Here is a 26,590-nt window from a genome sequence, read left to right as displayed (position 1 = left end):
ACCCCCAGTGATCCTCAATATGTCCAAAGCACCACAGAAAAAAACCTATCAGTACAGTTATTTTACCAAGAGTAATTAAGTTATCAGGGCAGGATTCAGAACAACTGCAAAAGGCTTGGTGAAGGATGATTCAGATTAAGACAACGACATGAAATTCCAAATATTCTACAACAGGTACACTGCTGATTTTTATAAGATGTGTAAAGCCAACTGATGATTGACAAGAAAATATAAAAAGAAACTGAATGGCTATACATTGTCTCCATCAGCAGGGTAAGAGCTTGGAAAGCCCTGCAAGATGAGAAGCCATGGTTTTAGAGACTACACATATCTTATCTTGCTACTTCACCCACTGAGCTCCATAGGAGGCTAGAGAATCACATAACGGGCAATTTTAGCCAGGTACATCCCAGGTGCAAAGCGATCCACAGTTCTTTGTATGTAGTATGTTGCTCTGATATTACTTCTCTTAGGTTTACACTCCCTTTTCTAGGCAGTAGAGGGGAATAAAAAGCTTGCTGCTGAGCTGGATGCAAAGGGGACAAATACACAGCATGCAGGTCAAGGACCATTCCATAAAAAAAGAAATTATGTCTTTATAGAATACTTCACTTCTTTTTTTCTGAAATACAATGCTTTGCTATATGCTGTATAAAAAAGACCCAAAGATAAGCCAACTTGAAATAGAAAACTGTTTAGAAAATAAAAGCTTTCTTTTCTAAGAGATACTTAAAAAGATATAAAGCAGAAAGTGGACTTGAATTTTTAACTGCAAACTAAAATCACTCAGCTTTCTTTAAGGTCAAGCCGGAAGTTAAATACCTAAGGCTAGTAGAGTCTGTGTTAGTACTTGAACTAACGCTCCACAAAGCTCTAATAGTACTCATAGTATAAAAACACATAGGTCAGAAGGTTAACAGTAATAAGAAAAGAAAATGGCTCTTGGGAAGGAAGTTCAAAAGTCAAGTTCCTTTGTCCTCTAAAGCAAAATGTCCTTTTTACATACGTCTCTACATATGATTTCTGCAAGACATAAGCAGTATTTGATGTTTTTCTGCCAATCTTTATTGTAAGGGATGCTGAAAGGTAAAGGAATCCTGGCACTCACAATGTCTAACCTGCTGTAAGATAAAGTATACAATGAAAAGAGAAAATCAGTTATCTATAGATGTGAGTTTTATACTGAGAAATACAATGGAAGAATTCCGTAACAGTGTTTTTTAGTTTCTTTAAGGCTCAGTCTATGAGTCTAAAAATTTAAAAAAAAGTATTATAGTGTAGGTCAGGTCCATGGCGCATTCAATTCTATCTTCCAGTTGCTCTAAGCACGTGAAATAGGAACAAACACAACCCTCATGAATATTATTGCTGACTATTATAATGAACAAAGTAAGATGGAGGTCTTATTTCAAATGCTAAGTGGAGTCCAGAGTCAGGTAAGAGAGCTACCTAGGGGGCAAAATTTCAGGAGGCACTCACTGTCAGGTATTTGCGGGGTCCTGAGAACGAGTGCCTTCTTACAGTACTAATGCCTCTCTTGCCTTATGCTTGTCCTGGCCCAGATGGTGTTAGTTACCTAAGGAAATCAGAAAAGAGCAGCAAAAGAAAACCAAACCAGAGCTGTAATTGCTGTGGCCTTCAAAGGAGAGGTGACAGGGTCAGATACACAGTGGGAAAAGACATAAAAGCAAAACATGGAAGTATGTGTAAGAGTAATAAGAGCATATCTCTTTCTGCCTATTCAGTCACCTACTGGGTGATTTCTTGCTGCATGACATTATTTTTGAAAATTGCACAAAAGACAGGGCTCATAAACCATCCAGTTAATCACCTCTTCATGCTTGCAAGAGTTCCCACTATTGTCTGTTAAACAGGTTTAGCACTTACTGACTTTTTTTAAGTAGCCACTTTTGTGGGTTAATTCTTGGTTTTAAGGTTTACAATTATTTTGCTTCTCTGCTTTTCTTCTAGGGGAAATCTTTCATAGTTAGAAATCAACAGAGGATTTAGAACATTTCTTTGCCACACTGCTGAAAAGTTCATTCCCAAGTAGTTAATGTCAAACTAATCAGAAAATAATCAGTTACATAAGGAGAAGCCAACATAATAGTTGCATCACCAAACTGCAACTTTTAAAAAACCAGTTCTCTAATGAAACTTCAATAAGTTAATTAGAATATAAACTTACGTTAAAGCTTCTGAGTAATTATAATGAGGAGAGACTCCTAGAAATTTCTGTACTTCATCCATCACTGTAGCAGGATCCATCCTTAGCTGTTGCCCATCAATAATTAGCAACTAAATTACCAGAGAAATTAAAAAAAAGATAATGCACATTGAGGATAGATGTGTAACTGTATAATTAAAAATTCGTGCACTCTGAATTTAGTCAATAAGAGACATTCTACTGAGGGCATTTGCATACATTGTTGTTAGACTTAACCAGACCAATCTCATTAATGACTTCGAATAAGAAATAAATCACACTGATTAAGTGTACTTAGGTTTTGTAATCTGAGAAGTCCCCAAAATACTATGAAAACAAAAAAGCCATTTGAGGGGACCAAATGAGCTTAAGAAATGTGATTACACATCACAAATGGAAACCAAGTTTAAAATAGGCAAAACTGGTGTGCCTGGTTGGCTCAGTCAGTTGAGCATATGACTGTTGATTTTGGGGTTGTGAGTTCAAGCCCCATGTTGGGTATAGAGATTACTTAAAAAAAATCTTAAGAAAACCCCACCAACAACAGGCAAAACAATGATTACATCATTCAAGATTGGAAGGAGCACTGTAGAAAAGAAGAAAAGTTGTAATAAGACCAGGTGTAATGACACAGAGGACATGTCATTCTCCATGAGTCCATTCAAAGGAGTAGCACTGTAAAGTTTTAAGAAATACTTAGATAATCCATTTGGAGAAAAAGACAAGACTCCCAGAGAACCTGAATGTGGACAGAAGTTCTTCAACTGACTGAGGGGAAGAGTTTGCTTGTTACTCTAATGAGGGAGGGGTGTGGCCCAGAAGATAGAATGACAGGTGACCATAATGAAAGACCACAAAGAGTGCAGTGCAACTTCTGCTCATACCTCTTCTCCAATATTTCTATTCAGTCTAGACTGGCATTGTCCCCTAGAATGTTCTGTGACTATGGGCATTGTTCTATAGCTGTGGTGTCTAAAAGGTAGCTATGGAGCATTTAAAATGTGGCTAATGTCATTGAGAAACTAAATTTTTAATTTTATATATTTTTAGTAGAAATTTAAATAACCAGATGTGGCAGCAGCTATCACACTGGACAGCACAGTCCTAGATACACAAGCATACACTACGTCCGATGTGACTGGACTGCTTTAAGCTATCTAATGGAGGGGCTGAGTTTGCAATCTAGGTTGATGTCTAGCAAAAAAGAGAAGCAAAGAAGGCAAGAAAAACACAAAGCTCATGAAAAATTCAGCAAGGTGGTTCAAAGGGAAATAATGACACTTAATTAAGAAAAACATTATTTGCCTTGTTTGGTTAAGATGTTCTCAAGCTTTATTCACAGAATAAGAATCAGGGATATGAAGCTTTTGAAGCTCTTGACAATCAGGAAGGGTATGCACTGGAAAATACAGCAGGGAGAATTATCCTGAAATACTTTTAGAAAAAAAATTAAACAGTGTGTCTACCTCTGCCTAACTATTATTCCTTGCCACAGTCTTATTATTTACAACTAAGGAGTAAAAGCCAGTAATGTTTTAATGAGTAAAAATTTCCTCTATCCTGGAGGCAAAGTCATCAACTTAATGAGATTGTAACATGATGGAAATTCTTATTGCTCAATACCTGAAAGGGAGGGAAATAAACAAGCCATCTCTCGATGTGGCTGGCATACCACCCTGGGATCAAACATCTCTTCTGCAAGGCTCTAAGCTCGGAGGGTGCACGGGGACCAGCTGAGATCACTTCGTAAAAGCTGAACTTCAGAGCTGCAGGGTCTTCATGCGATCGCTGATGCTATGATGAAAAGGTGGATAATTAAACTAACTTGAACTATAGGCATGAATAATTAAAAACCAATCTCTGTGACAAGTCTCGAAGCTAAAGGAAGGAGTGACTCACTGCTGGAGAGTTATTTGTTTTGCAATTAATAAGGGATGAAAATGTTTGCTTGGAGCATCAGGATTTAAACTTATGACACTGATGAGGGAATATTTTTGAGAACTTATTTGGCAGAGGCTGAATTCTTATTGATAGGCTTCCTTAACTAACTTTACTGACTTGTTTTCTTAGTGTATATATTTATTCTGAATGTAAACTTTTGAAAGTTGCATTAATGCCCCCCTTTCAGCCCATAAGCAAACCATTTGTTATGTCCATTGAGTATCCATAATACACAAGCACTCTACTGGTTCTGCCACAGTCTTGCTCCATCTAGAATGCAGTTTTAGATTAGAAAAGCCCTACTGGCTATTTTAAATGGAAAAACTACCTAAAACTCTGACATGTACATTATCTGAAATGCACAGCTTTTATCATATACTACCTAGCATCTAAAAGCCAAGATTATTTTACCTAATGGTAACCTTCCTTTGTGATGAATCAGAATCATTTATTGTACAGAAATGCAGAAAGCAGCAATCCAAATAGGAAAGTGTTTCATAATGGCTCAGGCTGAGGCCCATGGGTTTGAAGAAATCACCTTTTCCCTAAATTGACCAATAAATATTCAGGCTTAGTGGTAGGTTTGTGGATGTTTACCACATCTAGTTGAATAGCAAATTTGCTGCAATTGAGATTCAAATTACTACACTACAAACACTACTAGACTTTGTTAAGGCCTGCATTTTGCCAGTACAGAGTGATTTATTTATAATATTTGGGACATTTTGTTAGCTTACAGCCTTGAAACCTCCTTTTATGGTAAATTCTCAATTTCTCAGGGGCTAAGTGGTTGCCAAGTTCCAATTTTCTTTTCTCTTTGAGTCAATTAAGGCTTATTTCTCTTTTCTCCAGATACCTGGTAGAAAAGGTAAAAGGCACAAAATCTAATCAGTCAATTTACAATTTGCTGTATACTATGATTTAAAAGATGGCTGTAGGAGTCTGGCGTCAATGCTTAGTGTGGAGTTGTGGATTTCGGCTTTCCAGGCTGTCTCACTTCCTATTATGCAGATTATTATCAATCTGCCTATCTAAGATTCCATCTGCTTTATTATGAGCTTTCCCCTACTCTGTCTCAGCCACAAAACCTTTCCTGACAATCTGTTCTTCCTTTTTGAATATGGAAAAACTACTTTTGTTAAATAACAAAAGGACCCAGTGCTGAGAAACTTTATTCTCAAATATTATAGATTGTCATGAATTATCTGTTTGAAATCCTATCAGTGGAAATGGAATGTACCACTCTTACCTGCAAGATCAGAGCTATGTGCATTCACTTTAGTACAGAGAAGCAGACTTAGTTCCAACCCAGGTGCAGGGTTTCAGATAAGGAGTTTTTGGTTTCGTTGTTTTGTTTTGGTTATTACCTTTGTCATTATGTGGTATCCTTCTTTGTCTTTTGTTACAGTCTTTGTTTTAAAGTCTATTTTGTCTGATATAAGAAGCATTGCTACCCTAGCTTTCTTTTTGCTTCTTTTGGCATGGTAAATGTTTTTCCATCTCTTCACTTTCAATCTGTATGTGTCTTTAGGTCTGAAGTGAGTGTCTTGCAGGCAGCATATAGATAGGTCTTGCTTTTTTATCCATTCAGTCACCCAGTGTCTTTTGATTGGAGCATTTAGTCCATTTACATTTATAGTAATTATTGATAGGTATGTACTTATTGCCATTTTGTTACTTGTTTTATAATTGTTTTTATAGGTCTTATCTGTTCCTTTCTTCTCTTGTCCTCTTCCTTTGTGGTTTGATGGATTTCTTTCTTATTATGCTTGGATTCCTTTCTCTTTATCATTTTGGGTATCTACTATACATTTCTGATTTGTGATTACCATTAGGTTCATATATAACATCTTATGCATACAGCAGTCTATATTAAGTTGGTGGTTGCTTGAGTTTGGACCCATCTTAAAAACACTAAATTTTTACTTCCCCCATCTTATGTATATGATGTCACACTTTTACATCCTTTTATCTTGTGAATCCCTTAACTGATTTTTGTGGATATAATTGATTTAGTCCTTTTGTGCTTTAACCTGTATACTGGTTTTATAAGTGATTAATCTACTATTTTTATTATACATTTGCATTTACCTGTGAAATTTTTTCTTTTCATAATTTTCTTACTCTTGATTATAGCCTTTTCTTTCCACTCAAAGAATTCTCTTTGATGTTTTTCAGAAGGCTGATTTAGTGGTGATTAATTCCTTTAACTTTTTTTTTTTTTTTGTCGGGGAAACAATCTCTCCTTCTATTCTGAATGACAACCTTGGTTGCAGGTTTTTTCCTGAATGTATCGTGCCACTCCCTTCTGGCCTACAAGGTTTCTGCTGAAAATCAGCTGATAGACTTATGGAGTTTCCCTTGTATATGACTGTTTTCTCTTGCTGCTTTAAAAATTCTCTCTTTATCACTACTTTTTTGCCATCTTAATTATTATGTGTCTTGGTGTAGACCTCTGGTTAGAAGCAATACTAGTCTAATACAGGTAAGGAGTTTCTGAATACAGCATTTCACATTTATCTTAACTTTATAGTTTCCAAGGAAATGGGACCCTTAGTCTATTTTTTTCAAAATGCAGATGTGTAGAAGCACATATGCACATCCAAATACATAATATTTTGTTATGTTTTCATTTCATTAATATATTTTATTCAATTAGTGCAAAATTAAAAAAAAAAAAACTTGAGAAAGTATCTCCAGAAACAAAGAAAACTTTATCCACTTTTATGCAGATATAAAACTAGCAAATCTACTCTTTTATTGAGACCTGAGGTGGTTGCTATTGCTGCAAACCATCTCCCCTTCTTCATAGTCCCCTTCTTACCTGTTAGATTCTGTCTGTATTTTTCTTACCTGATACCAGGAATATGCTCGGTCTGAGGGGTCAATGAGGATGGTAATGATCTTTGCTTTCGGGACCAGAGAAGCTGCTCTTTTAGGAGCTTCCTCTGAGTGGAAGTAATTGGCACTCTTTTCAAACAGAAAGTCAGTGGTGACATTAGATGGGACTGGGAAGAAATCCATATACCTAGAAAAGAAATATTTCTCAAAATAAGACTGGTTTATACTCATACTCTGGTGACTGTAGATGTCACAGGTATCCCACAAATCATTTGTTTCCTAAACAAAAGCCTTTTTCTATAAGGCATCTGTTCTATACAGTTTGCAAGGGAAAAGTGTATAGAACACTAATAATGTATTTAGAGAATGCTTTTCTAAATACATTTTGTTTTGCTTACTATCAGAAAAAAAAAAGGTATGGGAGATAGCAAAAATGTAGACACAGAATGATCAAACTGGAACAATAATCATCCTAACTATATAAAATGTATCTAAATGCAGAAATACTTTACAGAGAAAAATGTGTGAGTGCTGAACCAAAAGGAAAATTTGATCAAAACAGATGATATGTTCAGTTCAAAGACATTCTAAAAGGACTTAGACAAAATGTTTTTAACTTCCATCACAAGTGAAATAATTTCCTTCTCACTAATGTGGTGCTGTGGTTGCATTCAACTATAAAATGTTTAAGTGCAGAACACATCTGGTGTAAACATTGCCTATTTGCTTAACATTTTTTCCATTTAGAGCCATTTATATTCTTTAGAATATTCATAAAATTTTAAAAAGTATGTACATATCTCTATAAAATCCTATCAAATTTCCCAAGGTCAGGTCCTATATCCTTAAGTGGGGTGAGAATGTAAATCACCAGCAGAATGAACATAGGAATAGCTAAAGCCTTACGCACAGAAATGTAAGACATAACAGAATTTGTATAATGTCTCATCTGTACAAAAGCTGTCAAATATAAACTAATTCAGCATGTGATGACAGATATTTCTGAGGGACTAAGGGACAACTTTTAAAGGAAAAAGAGCCTTTTTTGGAGAGCACGTGCAAATTTAACTTCTAGGGTTTCTTACATTTGATCATAATGGCTTCATCCTCCACTCCCACCCTCTTCAGTTCATAAGCCATCATGACTTTGGGCTACCAAGATAGGGTAGTTCAGTAGTTACTGAGCAAGAGAGTCATTAGCATTTCTGTGATGACTTCTTTATGCAGTACGTTGTTTTCTTTTAGTCATCTCACACGATAAAGCTTCTGGTAGGATTCCAGTTGTTAACATATTGCAAAGTTTGGCTGGTACAACAAAGTGATGTCTTGAAACTCAGGGCAGTAAAGAAATCCTTTTATGTTTTCTGGAAATTGCCTTGGTGATATGTCATTCTGGCATCCTTTTAGGGGGAAACAGATATATAAAAATTTCTGGAAAGTTTGATCTGCTGTTTTGGTGTATAGTCTATTTGTAGAAAGTGCCACATTTTAAGATATTTCTTAAGTTAGATGCTCACCCTGGTTCCAGAGATGCTAAGGTTATCCCAAGTGTCTAGTGATACCTTATTTGGTCCAAGCTTGTCTCAGCCTTGCTTATTCTGAGAAAGGCTCAGAAAATCACAAAAGAAGGGCAGAAGGTATTGAATTCTGAGTAACTTTTAGTTTCTAAAAATGGTCCCACTTTCCCAGCAGTCCTCTCTATACCTGTAACAGTTTAGACCTTAAAACCCTCTTCACGCAGTTCTGGATCTTGGACCTATAATGTATTGATTTTGCCTGGCCCCAGAGGCTCATGGAAAAAGCAGGGGCCAGTTCTTGTTTGCCAGTATGCCCACATTTTTCTAGTGTAGTGGCTGGCACTTAGAGGCACTTGTAAAATGTCTGATGAATGAACAGGTAAATAAGAATTCAGCTTCATATTTTCAGGGTACAAATAGGTAACATCTGGGGAATATGAATTCAGATTATCTAAAGAACTGGTGAGCAAACTAGAGTGTAAACTACTCTAGTTAAAAGTGAATGCCTGCCTCGTTTAAGCTTGGCTACTTTCATAATATCTCACCATCTTTTTTTACTGAAAGATGTGATTTTTGCAATATTCCACATTTATTTGTTACTTGGGTTGACTGTGAGTATTTCTAAGTGATTTAACTCACAGCTAGATCAAGACATTTAGAAGTTCTAAGTGCTAACAGGATTTTAGGGCTCCCCAAGTACCAGTCCAAGCCTTCACTTCATCCCCATGTAATTATAAAAAATAATACCAAACCACAGAATATAAAATTTAAGTGTCTGTATGAATCAAACATTTCTCTTGATCTCCTGATTGTGAATGTTGGCTATTTTACCAAAGATGGAGTGTTCTCATTTTCATCTGCCCTACTTTGCTTTTGTCCTCAGCTTGTGTTTAGGTTGCCTGTCAGTTAAGGCAGCCCTGGTTTTCCCCAGTTTTCTAGGAAAAGCAGTTCCATGGGTCCAGACTCACTGTGCCTGTGTTAATTCTGTAAGCCACCTTGGCATGCTGAGCCCTACTATCAAACTCTTCCACTTTATGGCTCTGTGGTCCCAAAGGGACTGTGGAGGTGCTGACACTTCACAGAGAGACACGGCCAGCCTGAGGACCGTGAATACATCTGACATCATTGACAGCAAAGCCAGAGTTACTGATAATAGACTGACATTTGCAGGTACTTTTGTTACTTGTGTTGTCTTTTATAAACATATAATTTGTCAATGCAAAAGTGTTTGCAATTGAGGTGTTTTTAGTGAGTTGCACTTAAAATCATTAGCTTTCTACTTATTTATGTCATCTTTTATAACAGGACTTTTTGTCCTGTTATAGTGCCTTATATACATTACTGACTTCTGAACAACTTTTTAAAAATTGATTATTCTTACAGATATTCTTTTTTTTTTAAGTTTATTTATTTATTTATTTAGAGAGAGACAGAGAGAGTGAGCAGGGGAGGGGTAGAGAGAGAGGGAGAGAGAGAATCCCAAGCAGGCTCTGCACTGTGAGTGAGGAGCCAGATGTGGGGCTGAAACTCACAAACTGTGAGATCATGACCTGAGCCTAAACTAAGAGTCAGACGCTTAACTGACTCAGCCACCTAGGCACCCCTTTTCTTAGAGATATTCTTAAATCCCAGGGAGTTCAAGTATTGCATTCCTCTCCACTTTTTTCTTTTTTTAAAGTAGGCCTCACACCCAGAGTGGAGCCCAGTGTGGGGCTTGAGCTCACCACCCTGGGATCAAGACCTGAGCTGAGATCAAGAGTCGGACGCTTTACCGACTGAGCCATGCAGGCACGCCCCCCCCCCCCCCCCCTTTTAAAGCAGCTTTTAATCACTCCCTTTAGTCCTAATGTTAACATATTTTTATTCTACTGTACACAGGCATATATATTTGAGTCAGTGGTCAAATAGCAGCTGAAGTGGTTGATGCTTTCTTGGTTCTCACAGTTGTTATTTAACACAATACAATTAATCAATATCAAGCCCTGTTTGAAGAGTTGGCAGTGAAATATATTGCAGTTAGAATATATGTAATTCCTAGTAGGTGCTCAAATTATCCTCAACTCATTTCTTTTCTTTCCATTTGGACCACACACAAGCAACTCTTGAGGGGGGGGTGATATGAAATTGAGATCATGCAATTTGACAACAGAAGTTAATATATAACAACCCTTTATGCTAAAATACATGCAAAATGTTTATGCTCATGCCCTAGAATTATTATATAAATTCCATTCTTTCATATCACTTTCTGCCTAGAATTTCTACCTTAACAGCAAGACTTGCAGATATATTTTGTGATTAACATGTTAATTTGCAACATATATTCCTACTATATTTTTATATTTTGTATGTATTTGACATTTTAACTTTTATTTTTAATTTAACTATTTTCCTTGCATGGTTGATATAGTTCTTATTTCAATTCAAGACCAAAAATTAAATATTGCTGATAGCTTTATTTCACTTATTTCATTTATTTCATTATTCATGAAATATACACAAATTTCTAGTTCTATTTATTTATTTTTTTAACCTAAAATGCCAAAGCAAAATAAAAAAATATATAGAGGGACTGTAGCATCACTTTAATGCAAAGTGCACAGGAAGAGAAAGCTATGAAAGTGTTTTAAGAAGAGAGAGGAATGAAATTTCTGGGTGTTACAGTATTTCTCTAACTTCGTATCTGTAATAAGCATCAAAGATAATTAATGCAAATTCAGATTACATGTGGGCCTCTTGAAGCAATGAGTCCCATAACAAACTGAGAAAAATTTCTTGTGAATAATTTCTGTGCTTCTTCATTTTATTGACTCCATTTCCAAGGTACAGAGGATAACTTTTATTTGTGGCTACAAGCTTCTATGTTTATAAATATTAGCACTAATTTTTATACTGTGCATAGTATATATACTTTTAGATTTATACTAATAACCCATCTTACCAATCAATCCCCCTGTGGTAGTTATTTCTATTAAAGAACTGTACCTCCTCAAAGGTTTTTGGGCTGGGGGAGTTACTAAAGATGGAAGGATGCATAACCAGGAACAAATACAAAGCAGTGGTTCCTGAAAAGACAATAGAGGTTTAGAAATTAATTAAATGAAAACAGATTCCTACCATTAGCATTTCAAAGTCATTAATATACTAAGTATTGTAATGATCCAAACAGATACATATTAGTACTCCTTGAATTAAACTGAATAGGTAATCAGCATTTTAAAAGAAGCATATTGGAAAAATGGAGTTAAGTGTGATGTGAGAAAAGGCTTGTTGCAGGGACTAGGAGAACTGGTTTTTGACCTCATCTCAATCACTGATTTGGTCTGTGACTTGGCTTTTAGCTTGGCTTTTTTGGTGGGAAGTCACCTGCCTTGCTTATTTCATAGACTTTCTCTGGGGATGAAAAGATATATTGAACCTGAAGATATTTTGGTATTAATAAAGCATTATATGAATGAAAGACATCATTATTTAATAGAAGATATTACATCACTAAAATCATGTAGCTGAGTTCTCCTAGAAGTTCTTCCTAAGGCCTATGAAAGCTGATTAAATTTGAGACACAATTTAAACTTTCAACACGTTTGTTTAAATTTGAATATGCTTACTTAAAAATGTGATATCAAAAATAGGTTTTTGGAAAAAAATTGTGTCCTTTCTTAGTGATATAACATAAAATTTGCAATTTGGAAAGAGAATGGCATATCACAAGTGCCCATATGGATCTGTGGCTATTGGGGATCAAGAGTATGATTTTTTTTCCAAAATGAGCAATGTCATAGACTGTAAAATTAGTGTTTTAGAGCCTAAATTATGAGCTAAAGGGTACAGATTAGGTTGCTACAAGAAAAAGACAATCTGAGTTCAGTTTGCCTAAAATTTAACCACATGCTTGCTGTAATTGTAATTGTGTTTATAAAATCATACTATTAAAATATTTCGGTCTTCTTAAGGCTCTAGTTTCCACTTCTCTGTTCTAATGTGGTTTATATCATTATACAATCTGATGGAGCGGGACCTGTGAATTATACTCTAGGTCAATAATAGCTAGCAGTGGTCTTCAGACATGGCCTTATAACATTTCTCTCACTTGGAGAAATTACTTTCTGATTTTGCTTAGTAATAATGTCATGTTGCCATCTGTATTAAATTTTGAATTTTCTTATCTCTCTGACAAGCTCTATTTAATATTGTACTTAAATCTAGTATATCAACACAACAGAAAATTTGTTAAAATAACTCTGTCAATAGCAAAATTGTCTAAAACAATGAATTGAAAGAGGCAGTGTTTCTAGATTATATCTTAGCCAAACTATGAACATTTTATCTATACCCATGGGTACCTGTGAGGAATGAAACATAGTAATCTATGATATACAAAATAAAAATGCTCTTCACAAGCTTGACCTAAAACAGTGGTTCTCACACTTTAGCATGCCTTAGACTAACCTGGAGGTCTTGTTAAAACACAGAGAATCGAACCCTATCCCAGAGGTTCTGATTCAGTACACTTTGAAAATCACAACTTAAAAGAAATGTGTAACAAAATCTAAAACTTATTTGGGGGAAAAATGTTCCATTACTTGAAATCCGTAGTAGAGTAAAGCTTTCTTGAACATGGTGTTTAGAGTCAGGTAAATTCTAGGGTCAGGATTCTATTTCTAACACTTATCAATTATGTGAATGTGAACAAAAATATCTAAGCTGAGACTTAGTTTTCTTTATCTGTGTAGTGGGGGAAAAATACTTAGCTATCAGGGTTTTATGAGGGTCAAGTAAGACAATCTGTATAAAAGTACCTAAATAGCTTCATATCTCAATATTAGTAAAGTATTTTTTAAAATAACAGCTTTTATGAGATAAAAATTCAATAATGCATTTAAAAATTGAAAAAAAAAGTCTTTGTGAGGATAGGAAGTATGACCATTATAATGTGAAAAAAGAAAAGAGAATTAGTTCCTTTCTTAGATCAACTGAAAGCATTCTTTTCTGAATTTTATTTTTAAGAATTGTATTCAATCATATTGTTTGCTTTTAATAGCATGACCAGCAATAATAAGACAAACTGAAAAAATAGACATGTAATTGTTTGCATAGTCAGTAAAAGGTATCATATAATTTATCAGTGGTCAGAAAATTGTTAGATTGCGGTTTCTGAACTCTGTCTTTACCTACACTTATTCTTGGGTCTGAATAACCTGTCCTATGTGTGTGTGTTTGAATGTGTTTAATGTGTGTATGTATGTAAAACAACCACCTAATCACAGACACACACATTCAAATAACCATCCATAAAGCTTCAGTTTTATTTTTTGTCAGTTTCAACACTAAAAATATTTGAATATGCATAAGAATATACATCTATGCAAAATTATTCAGAAAAATGCTTCTGATGATACTAAAGTTAAAATGAAGCTATTTAATTTTTATGTAACTGATGAGAAGATATGTTTATCCTTTTAAAACATCAACTTCACAAAATATTGATATACATAGTAACATGGATGAATCTCAAAAGCATTATCTTAAGTGAAAGAAGTCAAATGCACAAGACTGCACATTTTACTCTTCCGTTTATATGAAATTCTAGAAAAGCAAAACTATGGTACCAGAAAGTAGTTTCCTGTGACTGAGGATGGGGGAGGGGCATTGACTGCAAAGGCACATGGGTGGAGAAACTTTTTAGGGAGACAAAGTGGGGTTTTTTTGGTTTTGTTTTTGAGACAGAATGTTGTGGTGGTTACACAACTGTGTACAATTGTCAAAATTCATCAGAATTTTCATTTAAAATTGGTGACTTTTATTGCATGTAAATTATACCACTACAGAACTGGGAAAAAAATTAGTTTCCATAAAAAGGAGATAAAAAATTTTCTTCCAAAGGTAAATGTCATATATAATTGTAACATAAACATTTGGAAACACAACTGAGTTTAAGATGGCAAGTACTGATTCTTCCATCTGACCATGATTTTTAAATGTCTGCACATCTAGCATGAAACAAGAGGCAGCCCTTCCTGCAGGGCTTTCTGGAGTGAACTCGATATGCCACGCTTCAGAGAGACATGATCAGTAATGACAGTGGGAGTTCGCTGAAAAGACTTTACTTTAGATATTTTTCTAGCTGCCTCTTGACTTTAAAATACATAAGGCCAAATGAAATAAACAAGGACAAGAAAAGTATTTATTATATTCATTATTGTTTTCAGATTGATATTGGCAAATGGGACTAAGAGAAAATGAATAGGCTAACCTCTCTGTGTACATTACATAAAATTTTCTCCAGTTATTTTTAGAGAAATGAGGAGACAGAAGGTATTCCCCTTAGAAAGGGATATGGTTGAAATGGCTGTTTTCTGTGAAGCCAGAATCCGAGAGCCCCAAATAATTTATCATGCAGGAAAGAGCATGGATATTTGGCATTTTAAAGCTTCCACTGGGTTTCATTTTAATACTGATTCTTAAAGAAACAAGAAGTTTATGGGGAGAAAAAATTGCATGCCAATTTAAGAAAAGGCACAAAAATTGCATGCCAATTTAAGATTTCTCCTGGGTATGAGTAAATGCCTTTGTTAGCACAAAGTTTTGTTTATGTCTGGAATTCTGCTTGTCAAACATCCTTTAGATTTTTAGGAAACAGTCATCTCTGCAAGAAATAGTTTAGAGATAAACTATATCAGGAAGATGGCAGGAAGAGGCTGTTTTTCTGGAAGGGATTTATTATAAAGAGTTATCGATACTTATATGTGTTTATCTCGACTTTTGATGAAATCCTGTCAGTCACTTTTTAAACATGTTAAACATTTAAAAACGTTAACATTTTTAAATTAAGGTCTTTGGCAAAAAAGGAGTATTTGCTACCAAATTGCTGGATATTCAAACAGTGTGACATTTATTTTCATCTTTTTCACTTTAAAAAATTCCTTGACAAGCATTTAAATACATTATCAAGCTAAACAAACATTATGTCAGAGAACCAATGTGTTATTCATCCATCAGTATATATAGGAATTTTGAAAACTGTTTATGACAAGAACTCACTGTCTAGTCATCAGGAATTTTATACTGTTTGGTTAATCATAACAAAAAGCTCTCACCAGTTTTCTGGGGTCCTATTACCAAGAATTTTGGTAAACGATCACAGGTTTTTTCTTTAGACCAAATGTCTCTGTGGCGTTTGTCATCACAAGGATTCTAAATGGGAGAAGAATACAGAGATGTATTTTTTGGTAAGTGGCCACTATGCTAGAGTTTTTCAACTTCTGTCCTTGAAAAGATATTCCAGGAAGCAAAGCTATGCGACTTCTTTTAAATGAAAGCTTTGAAGTGGCATCATGGAAGCTTTCAAGTAACCCTTTCCATCCTGAACCCTTTCCATCCAACCCTTCCATCCTGAAGTTGAGTGTCTACTGAGGGGTTGGGGGGAGGGGAGACAGCCTCATAGCACTGAGATTTAGTATTTTTTCTGCTTTTGGCCGTTCTACATCTTAATTGTGTGTGTGTGTGTGTGTGTGTGTGTGTGTGTGTGTGTGTATGTGTGTGTACATGTGTGTGTTTTAAAATAGTGAGCTCCAATGTAGTGTGGGGCAGGGACTGTGCTTCCTGCTAACCTAAAAGAAGATACACTCTAAGCATTCCATAAGTAATTGAAATACAATGTGTAAGATTTTTATTCTAAATAACTTTGAGCTGTTTTGCTGTGCTTCAAAGAGATACAGATCTGGCCATAATGATACTATTTAAAGAGACAGCAGATTCCTTTCAGATATATATTACTATAACTTTGCAGAGTATGATTCTAAAAAGCACTAAATTTCAGCAAAAGGGTAAAATGAAGGTGAAATACTATCTTAGGGATCTGCTTTTGGTGTATAGTACATAAACCAAACCCACCATGCAAGATGTATCTAGAACATCCATAATTTCCACTGCGAAGTGCTCATTATGTGAAGACTTAAAAGTTCCCTTTAATACTACTTCAGATATAGGCAAACAGGACAGCACTTCTATTCAATTAATACTACATATGTGTGCAGTTAAAGGAACTTTCTGCTTATTTACAATAAGCAACAGATGGTATGACTAATTCTTTTTGGCTGCTGTTAAAAAAAGTTGTTTCAAACCTGTCACCTAAAATAATAATGATTTCAGTTTAAAAGTAAGGTGTTAAATCAGCAGGAAAATTGCATGTCTTTCCAGTGGCTAACATTTGGTGATATTATGCAGTGGTTAAGGAAGAAAGATGTGCATTATAGTAACTGCAAAGTACTATATAGTGATAATTCCACAACCACTGACTTTCACATACTGAAATGTGTAGTTATGTCTCTTCTTGGAGTTACCTGTTCGTGTTCAGGTGGTAATTAGCTCATGTTCAAAGCTGAATGCATTGAGTATGTAGTTCAGATCTTGCTGCAACCTTCTCCTTCTGATGATTGTTATCACTGTGCCATCAGCTCTATTAGCAACTCTCTAGTAGCTCAGTAACTCTCATTTAGAACAGTACTGAAGAGCACAGCCTCTGGAGCTGGATGGCCTGGAAATGATTCCCACTCTGTCACACAGTGGCCTTGTAAAGGTGTCTTAGCATTTGCCTGCCTCGGTTTCTTCATCTATAAAATGGGATCATAACTATACCTACCACACAGGGTAGTTTAAGGATTAAATGAGTTAACATGTAAAGAACCCAATGTGACACATAATAAGCACCAAATAATTATTTGCCATGATTATTACTTTCCCCAGAGTACGGAGTAGGCAGTTTAACTTCAAATTATGTTTCTGCAATTCTGGGACACATGAACATGTATGCTTTGAAATCTGGGTTATGCCTAGAACAGTTTGCATATGCCATGTGTGTGTGATATTTTTTCTTAAAAAGCTCAGTAATTTTGCCACCCAACACTTTTCCCATATCCAAAGTAATTCCCAACTAATACTTTTGAAGGCTGCCCATATTCTCCAGCTGCTGGTGTACCCCGTGGTTCAGAAAGCAGACGTCAGTTCTGAACTCTTCTCCCCTATCCCTCTGATGTTATTTAGTCATTAGAGATATAAGATGTGCTCTAGGAGGACTAGCTGGCTACTTGCTTAGCATACAACCTACTTACCATTCTTCTACTCTTTTCAGCCTATTGCAGTCTGCAAATTGATCCCCTGCTCTTGACTGAAAACATGACTCCATTGAACCCCCCACTGAGCTTGTAGAATTTCATAATTTCTAATGGGCATAGGAACAGAGAATTTGGCCCACTACGAAGCAATAATACAAAACTGCAATTCAGGAGGAAATAGTTTCTCAAATCTACCAACATTTCAAAAATGTAGCCCCCTCCCCACCCCAGATGCCTTCACTTTTCAGATAGGATTATATAAAATTTGTTTATGGAATTACTTAATTATACTAATTATTGAACAAATATTACCTGCCAGAGAGGGTCTTTTTGATCAGGAAAGAGCTCAAAATACTTGTGAGCCAGCTGCGCTGGAGGCAGAGTCTGAAGTCGCAGGTTCGTCCAGGTCTGCATGAAGTTGGCCAGATTAACAAAGGTATATAGTCCCAGCCGGTCATTCCCATAATTGGACAGATGTGTCATGAAAATGCTGATCTGAAAAAGGCAAATGAACTTCAGTGTAAACACAAGTTATTTCAACCCTAGGGGGAAGTGCAATCATAGCAATGCTAGTTTTTAAGTGGTCTTTGCACAGGGTTTAAATTCATGACATGTTTTGGAACTGTGGACATATCCCAGATACTCTCATTATATTAATGCATATTAGAAGATGTGTTATTAGTAAGACGTGACCATTTTTTTTCGGAGGTTTTAACATATTTCATAATAAAAAACAAGTCCAACTGCCATATATCCATGTTGGTGCAATTAGTTGGGTGCTGAATAATGTCCTAGATGCTCACACATAATGGCTTCATGTTATGCGACCTATTCATACTTTGTGGCAGCAGAATCTCTGGAGGTTGGGATTTTATAATTTGAGTCTACTTAATTTGGCTTTTAATGTAGTACTTCAAATTAAAGAATATAAATAATCAATGTATCACCAATATTAGCATTAAGTGAATATCCTCTGATTTGTATTTATTAAAGGCCATAATTCCAGAGGACTAGGGACTAAATTTTTACTAAAATAAGTATTAACTATTTTCCATCAATAACACTGTCAAACCCTTTTCCATATTCAGTGAGTGTACTATTTCCAGCATCAAATACCTCCTGTAAGACAAATTTTCAATGTTTGGCTAGATAAAATCAACTCTTCCTATGGAAGCAGCTGACCTAGATTGAATCCATGCATCAAAAACAAAATCACAGTATTTTCTTTATAATAAATGTAAATTCTGTAGGTTTGATTAAATTGGTCTGGAATGCAGAATGGGCTTTTTAAAAGCCACTGCTTCAAGTGAATACAAATAGTTTTTGTTGGTGAAGTGTTGACAAACGGAAATAATTCTGCATGAGATTTTCAATGGCAAAGAAACCATTGTCTCATTTATGCTGCTATAAAAAAGATCATAAAAATAATTCATGTGATAATAGTACTTTCCTAAAATATATAATGTCATGTGAATGAATAGTAATAATAGTTATTATAATCATCATAATAATGAATATAATGGGTTCATTCATTAGAGACTGAAAGAAATATTCAAGAAAATTTATTGAGGTAAAGTAGCAGAGATGAGGGAATGGTTATATTAAAACTGGATACAATGAATTAGAAAAAAATCTAATTACTTACAACTATGAATAAGAGGAAACAGTGATATCCTTTATTCTATAGAATAAGTCCTGCTGGCTTTCATATGAAAAGCTTCAACTGTGATCAAGGATATTTAATTGTATTTCTATTCACTCTGCCTGAACATATATTAAATCTTAGAACTTTCACAAACAAAATACTTTGAGGGTAACTTTAAATAGCTACCAGCAGACTGATGTAGTCATGAAATTAATAAGTAAGACTTTTATTACCATTTTGGGTATTTCTGAAAAATGAGACTTTTAAAATTTAACCTTCTGGTTATTTTTATAGTAGCTTCAATTCTATGACTTTTGTTTCCCTTCCTTTTCTCCAAAATGTATCAAAAGTCAGTTGTTGAGAGACTTAAGAAAATCATGCTTACATGTGTAAGTTCTTTTCTAATGTTTGTTAGAGGCAGTCTCTCATCATTCATATTAAAAACTACACTTTTCAGTATAGCTCAACAACAATAGCAAAATGATACTTCAAGTTGTCTATTACAGGAAAAATTTTAATACCATATAATATACATATATATATTAACTCAGCCACTAGTTCAAATTTTTGCTTTATTTATGAGAGATTTGTCAATGTATCTATGTGTCTATATTTCACTTGAATAACATTTGCAGTGGGCATAAAATGGGAAATATGGAGATGTGTGAATTTGTGGTACCAATACATTCGACCTCCATTTGAATTTACTTTACAACCCAGAAAACATTTTATTCTGTGACATTTAAAGCAGAGTGTCATTGTTTTTACCTATATGAGTATAGAAGGTAAAAAAAATGCTACTCTTTCTCTCTCTTTTTTTTTAATGTTTGTTTATTTTTGAGAGAGAGAGAGGGCGGGGGGGGGGGGGGGAACATGTGTGGGGGAGGGGCAGAGAATGAGGGAGACACAGAATCTGAAGCAGGCTCCAGACTCTGAACTGTCAGCACAGAGCCCGACGTGGGACTTGAACCCACCAACCATGAGACCATGACCTGAGCTGAAGTCAGACACTCAACCAACTGAACACCCAGGTGTCCCAGAAAAAAAATGCTACTCTTTCTGGTAAAAACAGAGGCATTTCAGAATGAGTTATGAACTAGTTAATGACATTGCTTTTCCTGAAAGTTGGCAAGAATTAAGGTAATACTTATAAGGTGTTGAACTTAATCCTGTAAAAAAAAAAAAGCCACTTAGCCACCAGTCATGCAACCTTCCTCAGGTTTTCAATTCTATTTTTGTATATCTACTTTACCATAATGCAAAGTGCACCATAAGCAAAACGACTGTTTCAAAGTGATGGTTTTGTAATGTGTGTTACCTCACGACTCATTTAGACTTTGGACTCAAGCCTGGGGTTTGTTTTGTTCTTCTAAGAAATAGAAGGCCATAAAGGGAACATAATTGGTCAGGACATAAAATAATTTATTTTTAAACTTTGCTTTTTTTGGTGTGTATGTGAATTACAATGCTCTCTCTATACATGGAATATTCTATATCTCTTGCTGCACATGTAACCTCTCCAAGTTGTCTTTATTAATTTTTACTTAGGAAGGTATGCACAACAAACAACAGGGCTAGTGAGAACGGACATATAGTGACACTGTTTTGGTAAAATAATTAGCTTGCTATCCAGACAGTATTTCTTTCTTATTCCTGTTCTGACCAAAGACAACTATAATGTCACTTTATTTCTTGGCAACTGTTTCTGCATGGAATAGAAAGACACGAAGCTTGAAAGGGTTACCAGTTCAGGGAAAATAGACATTAGTCTTTCCCTAAAGAGGATGCCTTTATAACTTTAAGAGTGCTTCAGAACTAAGGCTTGATTTGTTTGCCTTTTTAAAAAGGATAAATGTATCACAATAAGTTATCTTTATTATACATGCAAGATACAATAAGAAATAAAATGTCAAAGAAGTTACAATTACATTTCTACAACAGTTTTTGCTACATGCATATTATAAGTAATTAGTTGTTACCAAAAAGACTAATTAGCTGCTTAAAACTCAACTTATTGGAAACTCTGCCAAAGGTACAAAATTTATCTAACAGATGAAAACAACTCTTTCTAGCCTGAGAGACACAGACATCTATAACAACATACTTACTATGATGATTTTTCTGTAAAAGGCAAAAGGTAAATGCCAAATATCATATACACTGGTATTTATGAGAGAGAAAACAGATATCATTTGTAAAAGCGTGGCTAAGAGAAAAATGGGGGAGGCTTTATCTACACTTTACAGCCTCAGCCATGTGAATCTAGTAAGTTCCAGCCAGGTATTGGAGATACATGAATCACTACCAAGACGAATAAGGAGCAAAACATTGGTCCCGGTGCAAAGGCAGTTGGCAATGCAGTAATGTTTCTTTTGAGAAGGTCAGGGGGAGAGGAGAGGAAATAGGGGTGTAAAAAATGTGTTACTTATAATATTTATTATAAACTATGCCATTTATGACTAAATCCACATTTTTCTTATCCTACTACCAGATGCTCTGCCTGGTTCTGGGTGCGTAAATATAAATATCATGCTCATTCTTGTTAAGTGTTGTTTGTGAAAAATTAAGAATTCAAAAGGCACAAAGGAATTTACAGTGAAAAAAGTCTTCCCACTTCTCTTCTTAAGTCAACCAGTTTTGTTTTGTTTTGTTTTGCTGTCCTTCCAGGTGACCAAAGGTTCAAAAGCCTGAACATATGTAACAGATTACTCAGGAAGTTTATCAAAGTTCAGATCACCAGAACTTACACTCAGTGATTCTGATTTGCTAGGTCTGGAGGGTGTCCTGCTACCTGCATTTTAGAGAATCATCCCTAGTTGTCTTGATGCAGGTATTGTTGAAATATAATTTGAGGAAAACTGGCCAGTCCCATTGTTTATTCCCGTAGGAAAGAGTCCATTCACCAAAAGCGATTGGCTTTTCTGTAGTGGTCCTTTTGAATACATTTTAAACACAAACATGTCCTGTTAAGTCCATAAATATGTTTCAACATCCTAGACACATAACTATCCCTAGCACAAAGAACAATTGTTAAGTGTCCTTGGCCTCTTGATGGTTTCTGTAATGTTGACATATGTGTGGGGATGCACAGAAAATTGCTAAAAAAAAAAAAAAAAAAAAAAAAAAAAAGATCTGGTCCACATAGACATGTGTAATTGGTTCCTAATTCCCCTTCAATCCTGTGTTTATTTTATTATTATTGTTTTTTAACCTGAGCAAAATTCTTCTCCATTTCCATATGTACCTCTCAGATGCATATTGCCTTTTAACTTCCCTACTTAAAAGGCTGTCTTTCATATTCATTTTATTTTATTTCATAGCATTTAAAAGGTTCTGTGGCAGAGGACAAGCATACTGTAATTAACTTCTTCAGGGGAAAAAATAAGGAAAACAGGTTAGTTTTATAAAGTAGTGATCAAACTCTGGAAGTTTCATTTTCATTATCATGAAAACTATATGAGTCCCACCACTGTCAAGATTACACTCCATTATGTAAGCACATCTCTTTCTGGAAAATAAGTAAAAAAAAATCCTGATTAGAAAGCTATTCTATTCATGCTCTGGGCCTAAACCTCCTATTCTATAATTTCCCAGTTGGAATCCTCACATAGTTCCTCACTGCCTTCTGCATTAAATAAAATTCAGGATGTCATCCTCAGTGACAACACGGTCCCAGGTTACCTTTTCAATCTTGTCTTGTGTCCTCACTCTGTTCCCAGAGCACCAGTCAGCTTGCCTTGCTTACTGCTTCCCAGTGTTTCCCTGGACACTCCACCCTCCCTGGCTTGGTTTATACAGTTTCTTCTGTCTAGAATATACAACCTCACTTTTCTACCCAGCTCAGTTCTGTATATGTAGCCTCTTACATCGACCTTTTCAGATCTCTTTAGGCAAATTCAAGCTTATAAAAATTTGAGCTCCAGAGCATTGCCGTGTAGTCTTTCTGACCTTTTCTTACTCTGGCTTGTATTATGTTAAAAAACAAAATACTTGTGTTTTTTGTTGTTGTTGTTGTTGTTGTTGTTTTGTATCTAGATTGTTAAGTTCCTTGGAGCTGACAGGGGGCTCTTTCAGCCTTATTCTCTGAACTGCCAATGTATGCACCTTGAGTTGGTACCAGTCATCTTAGTTGTAAAATTGGAAAATCTGGGGTTAGTTATTTTTTAAGTGCTGTTCATTCTAGTGATTCCTTAGCACCATTCATATTGTTGGCCTTATCAATGATTTATGCTTGTCTCTTCTAACTTCATCTGCATTTGCTCTATAGTCCTCTCCCTGAACTCTGCCTCAAGTCTTCACTTATTCTACCACCCTCTTGCTTCTGTTTCCTGTGAAACTTCCTTTGTAAATAAACTCTTAGGTCTTTGACTTTGGCCTGAACAGTGGTTAAGAAAGTGGGTTTGGCCACCTACTGGCTTTTTGATTCTAGTAAGTCATTTAAACTCTTAATACTTTAACTTACTTATCTAAAAGGAGGGGAAAAAGGGTATAAAATAGTAACTGCCTTACAGTGTTGTGATAATTAAGTGTAATAAAATAAAACATTTATTTTATTTATTTTTAACATTTATTTTTCAGAGAGATTGAGAGAAAGAGAGATAGAGAGAGCAGGGGAGGGGCAGAGAGACACAGAATCCAAAGCAATCTCCAGGCTCTGAGCTGTCAGCACAGAACCCAACCCGGTGCTGGAATTCACGCACCGCGAGATCATGACCTGAGCGGAAATTGGATGCTTAACCGACTGAGCCACCCAGCTGCCCCTTAAAACAAAACATTTAAAGCATTGCTTGATACACAGTGATTGCTTAATAAATTATAGCTATTTATTGTTGTTATTATTGATATATTATTATTATTTTGGAGGAACATTATTTCTCATTTATAGCTTCCTTCCAGCAGTTTGTCAACCTTATCTATACCTCTAGTATCTTAATTCTTTCATTTTTTCTCTGTCAACATCCATCTGATCACTTCCTCTAGCCATCAAGATTCTGTGGTTAACAATTCGACCTTCTCTCCCACTATCACCTTCAGATTCCCAAATCATCTTTTTGCTTTCAGTGTTCTACAAATCTAAGACTTTATATCAGTTTTTCATTCATGTCTATCAATTTCTTCATTCCACATATGGAGTGCTCAGCACACTAGAGAAAAACCACATAATGGGAGCTTTTAATGTCACATAAGCACATGGTCCTCAATTTCAATGAATCTTCCTTCCTTCCTTCTTTCCTTCCTTCCTTCCTTCCTTCCTTCCTTCCTTCCTTCCTTTCTTACATATTTTAAGTATTTATTTTTGAGAGAGAGAGAGAGGGTGAGAGAGAGAGCAGACAGGGGCATGCACAGAGCATGATGCAGGGCTCGAACTCATGAAACCCTGAGATCATGACCTGAGCCAAAACCAAGAGTTGGACACTTAACCGACTGAACCACCCAGGCGCCCCATCAATGAATCATTCATACTACTGGATATTCTTTTAATTCATTATCTTCAGTTGCCTTCAGCAGCTATTTCAATCTTTCATCCTTCTCTTGAGGTCTTCTACTTAATCTCCACTCTCCTTAATCCCCCTAGTTAATGATCCCATGATTAACAGGGAGTAATGGTCATCAGGCAGGAACTCTTTATATATATATTTCTTTTTTTTCCAGCTTTATTGAGAAATAATTTGTATACATTATTATGTAAGTTTGAGGAGTATTGACTTACATATATTGTGAAATGATTACCACAATAAGTTCAGCTAACATTCATCTTCTCTTCCAGATACATTATAAAGAAAATAAAAAGGAAAAGAATTGAATGGAAAAAAACTTTTCTTATGATGAAAAACTGAGGATGTACTCTCTTAACAATTTTTTCTTATACAGCAGTGTTACCTGTAGTCATTGTGTTGTACATTACATGCTTAATACTTCTTTGTTTTATAACTGGAAGTTTGTAATTTTGGCCACCTGTCTCCAGGTCTCTTTACGCCTACTCCCTGCCTCTGGTACTCTGGTAACTACAAATCTGATTTTTTTTTTCTATGAGTTTGTTTTTGTTTTTAAGATTCCACATAGAAGTGAGATTATACAGTATTTGTCTTTGTCTGACTTGTTTCACTTAGCATAATCCCTTCAACATCTATCCACATTGTCACAAATAGTAGGATTTCCCCCTTTTTGTGGCTGAATGATATTCCAGTGTTTGTGTGTATTACAACTTATTATCCATTAGTCCATCAATGTACACTTAGGTTGTTTCCATACCTTGGCTATTGTAAATAATGCTGCTATGCACATGAGGGTACAGATAACTTTTCAAGTTAGTTTCATTACTTTTTCATATATTCCTAGAAGTGGAATTGCTAGATCATATGGCCGTTCTGTTTTTAATTTTTTGAGGATTCTTCATACTGTTTTCCATAATAGTTGTACAAATTTACAGTCCCACCAACAGTTCACAAGGTTTCCTTTTCTCAACATCTATGCCAGCATTCTCTATCGCTTATTCTTTTGATAATGGCCATACTGACAGGCATGAGGTGATAATCTCATTGTGGCTTTGATTTGCATTTCCCTAATAACTATTGATGTTGGCATATTTTCATGTACCCATTAGCCTTTCATGTATCTCCTTTGGAAAAATGCCTATTCAGGTCCTTTTCCCATCTTTATTTAATTTAATTTGTTTTTGTTTTCTATTGAGTTGTATGAATTCTTTATATGCTTTGAATATTTACTCCTTATTAGATATATACTTTGCAAATATTTTTTCCCATTCTGTAGGTTGTCTTTTCTCTTTATTGATTGCTTCTTTTGCTGTGCAGAAGCTTTTTAGTTGATGCAGTCCCACCAGTTTATTTTTTATTTTGTTGCTTATGCTTTAGGTGTCATATCCAAAAAAATAGTTACCATGACCCATGTCAAGGAACTTTGTTCCTATGTTTTCTTCCACGAGTTTCATGGTTTCAGGTCTCACATTTAAGTCTTAAACCATTTTGGGTTAATTGTTGTGAATGTTAAAAAAGAAATAGGTCCATTTGATTCTTTTACATGTGAATATTCAATTATCCCAGCATCATTTTTTGAAGAGACTATCTTTTCTCCATTGAGTATTCTTGGCTCCCTTGTCAAATATTAGTTGACTCTATATGCTTGGGTTTATTTCTGGGTCATCTATTCTGTTCTATTGCTCTATTTGCCTGTTTTTATGCCAGTACCATACTGTTGATGACCATAGCTTTTATACTATAGCTTGAAATCAAGAAGTGTGATACCTCCTGCTTTGTTCTCCTTTTTCAGGATTTCTTTGGTTATTTAGGGGCTTTGTGATTCCCAATAA

The 26,590-nt window shown here is 35.3% G+C and overlaps 1 protein-coding gene and 1 long non-coding RNA gene across 2 annotated transcripts in view; one reads left to right on the top strand and one right to left on the bottom strand.

Annotated features, from left to right (window-relative positions):
* The window catches only part of LOC125923055 (uncharacterized), a 205,601-nt gene that overhangs the window by 39,814 nt on the left and 139,197 nt on the right, over positions 1 to 26,590 (top strand). The gene's annotated exons all lie outside the window — the stretch shown is intronic.
* The window catches only part of LOC125923054 (bifunctional heparan sulfate N-deacetylase/N-sulfotransferase 3), a 168,403-nt gene that overhangs the window by 12,931 nt on the left and 128,882 nt on the right, over positions 1 to 26,590 (bottom strand). Inside the window, exons 6-11 of the mRNA XM_049631088.1 lie at positions 17,931 to 18,113; positions 15,603 to 15,699; positions 11,447 to 11,570; positions 7,001 to 7,175; positions 3,830 to 4,000; positions 2,189 to 2,298 (exon numbers count right to left, since the gene is read on the bottom strand). Coding sequence (XP_049487045.1) covers positions 2,189 to 2,298; positions 3,830 to 4,000; positions 7,001 to 7,175; positions 11,447 to 11,570; positions 15,603 to 15,699; positions 17,931 to 18,113 — 860 coding nt within the window. The remainder of the gene's footprint in view (positions 1 to 2,188; positions 2,299 to 3,829; positions 4,001 to 7,000; positions 7,176 to 11,446; positions 11,571 to 15,602; positions 15,700 to 17,930; positions 18,114 to 26,590) is intronic.

Source organism: Panthera uncia, chromosome B1 (genome assembly GCF_023721935.1).
Source record: "Panthera uncia isolate 11264 chromosome B1, Puncia_PCG_1.0, whole genome shotgun sequence".
Classification (NCBI taxonomy): domain Eukaryota; kingdom Metazoa; phylum Chordata; class Mammalia; order Carnivora; family Felidae; genus Panthera; species Panthera uncia.
Note: the sequence above shows the minus strand (reverse complement) of the source record. Positions and strands in the feature narration are given on the sequence as shown.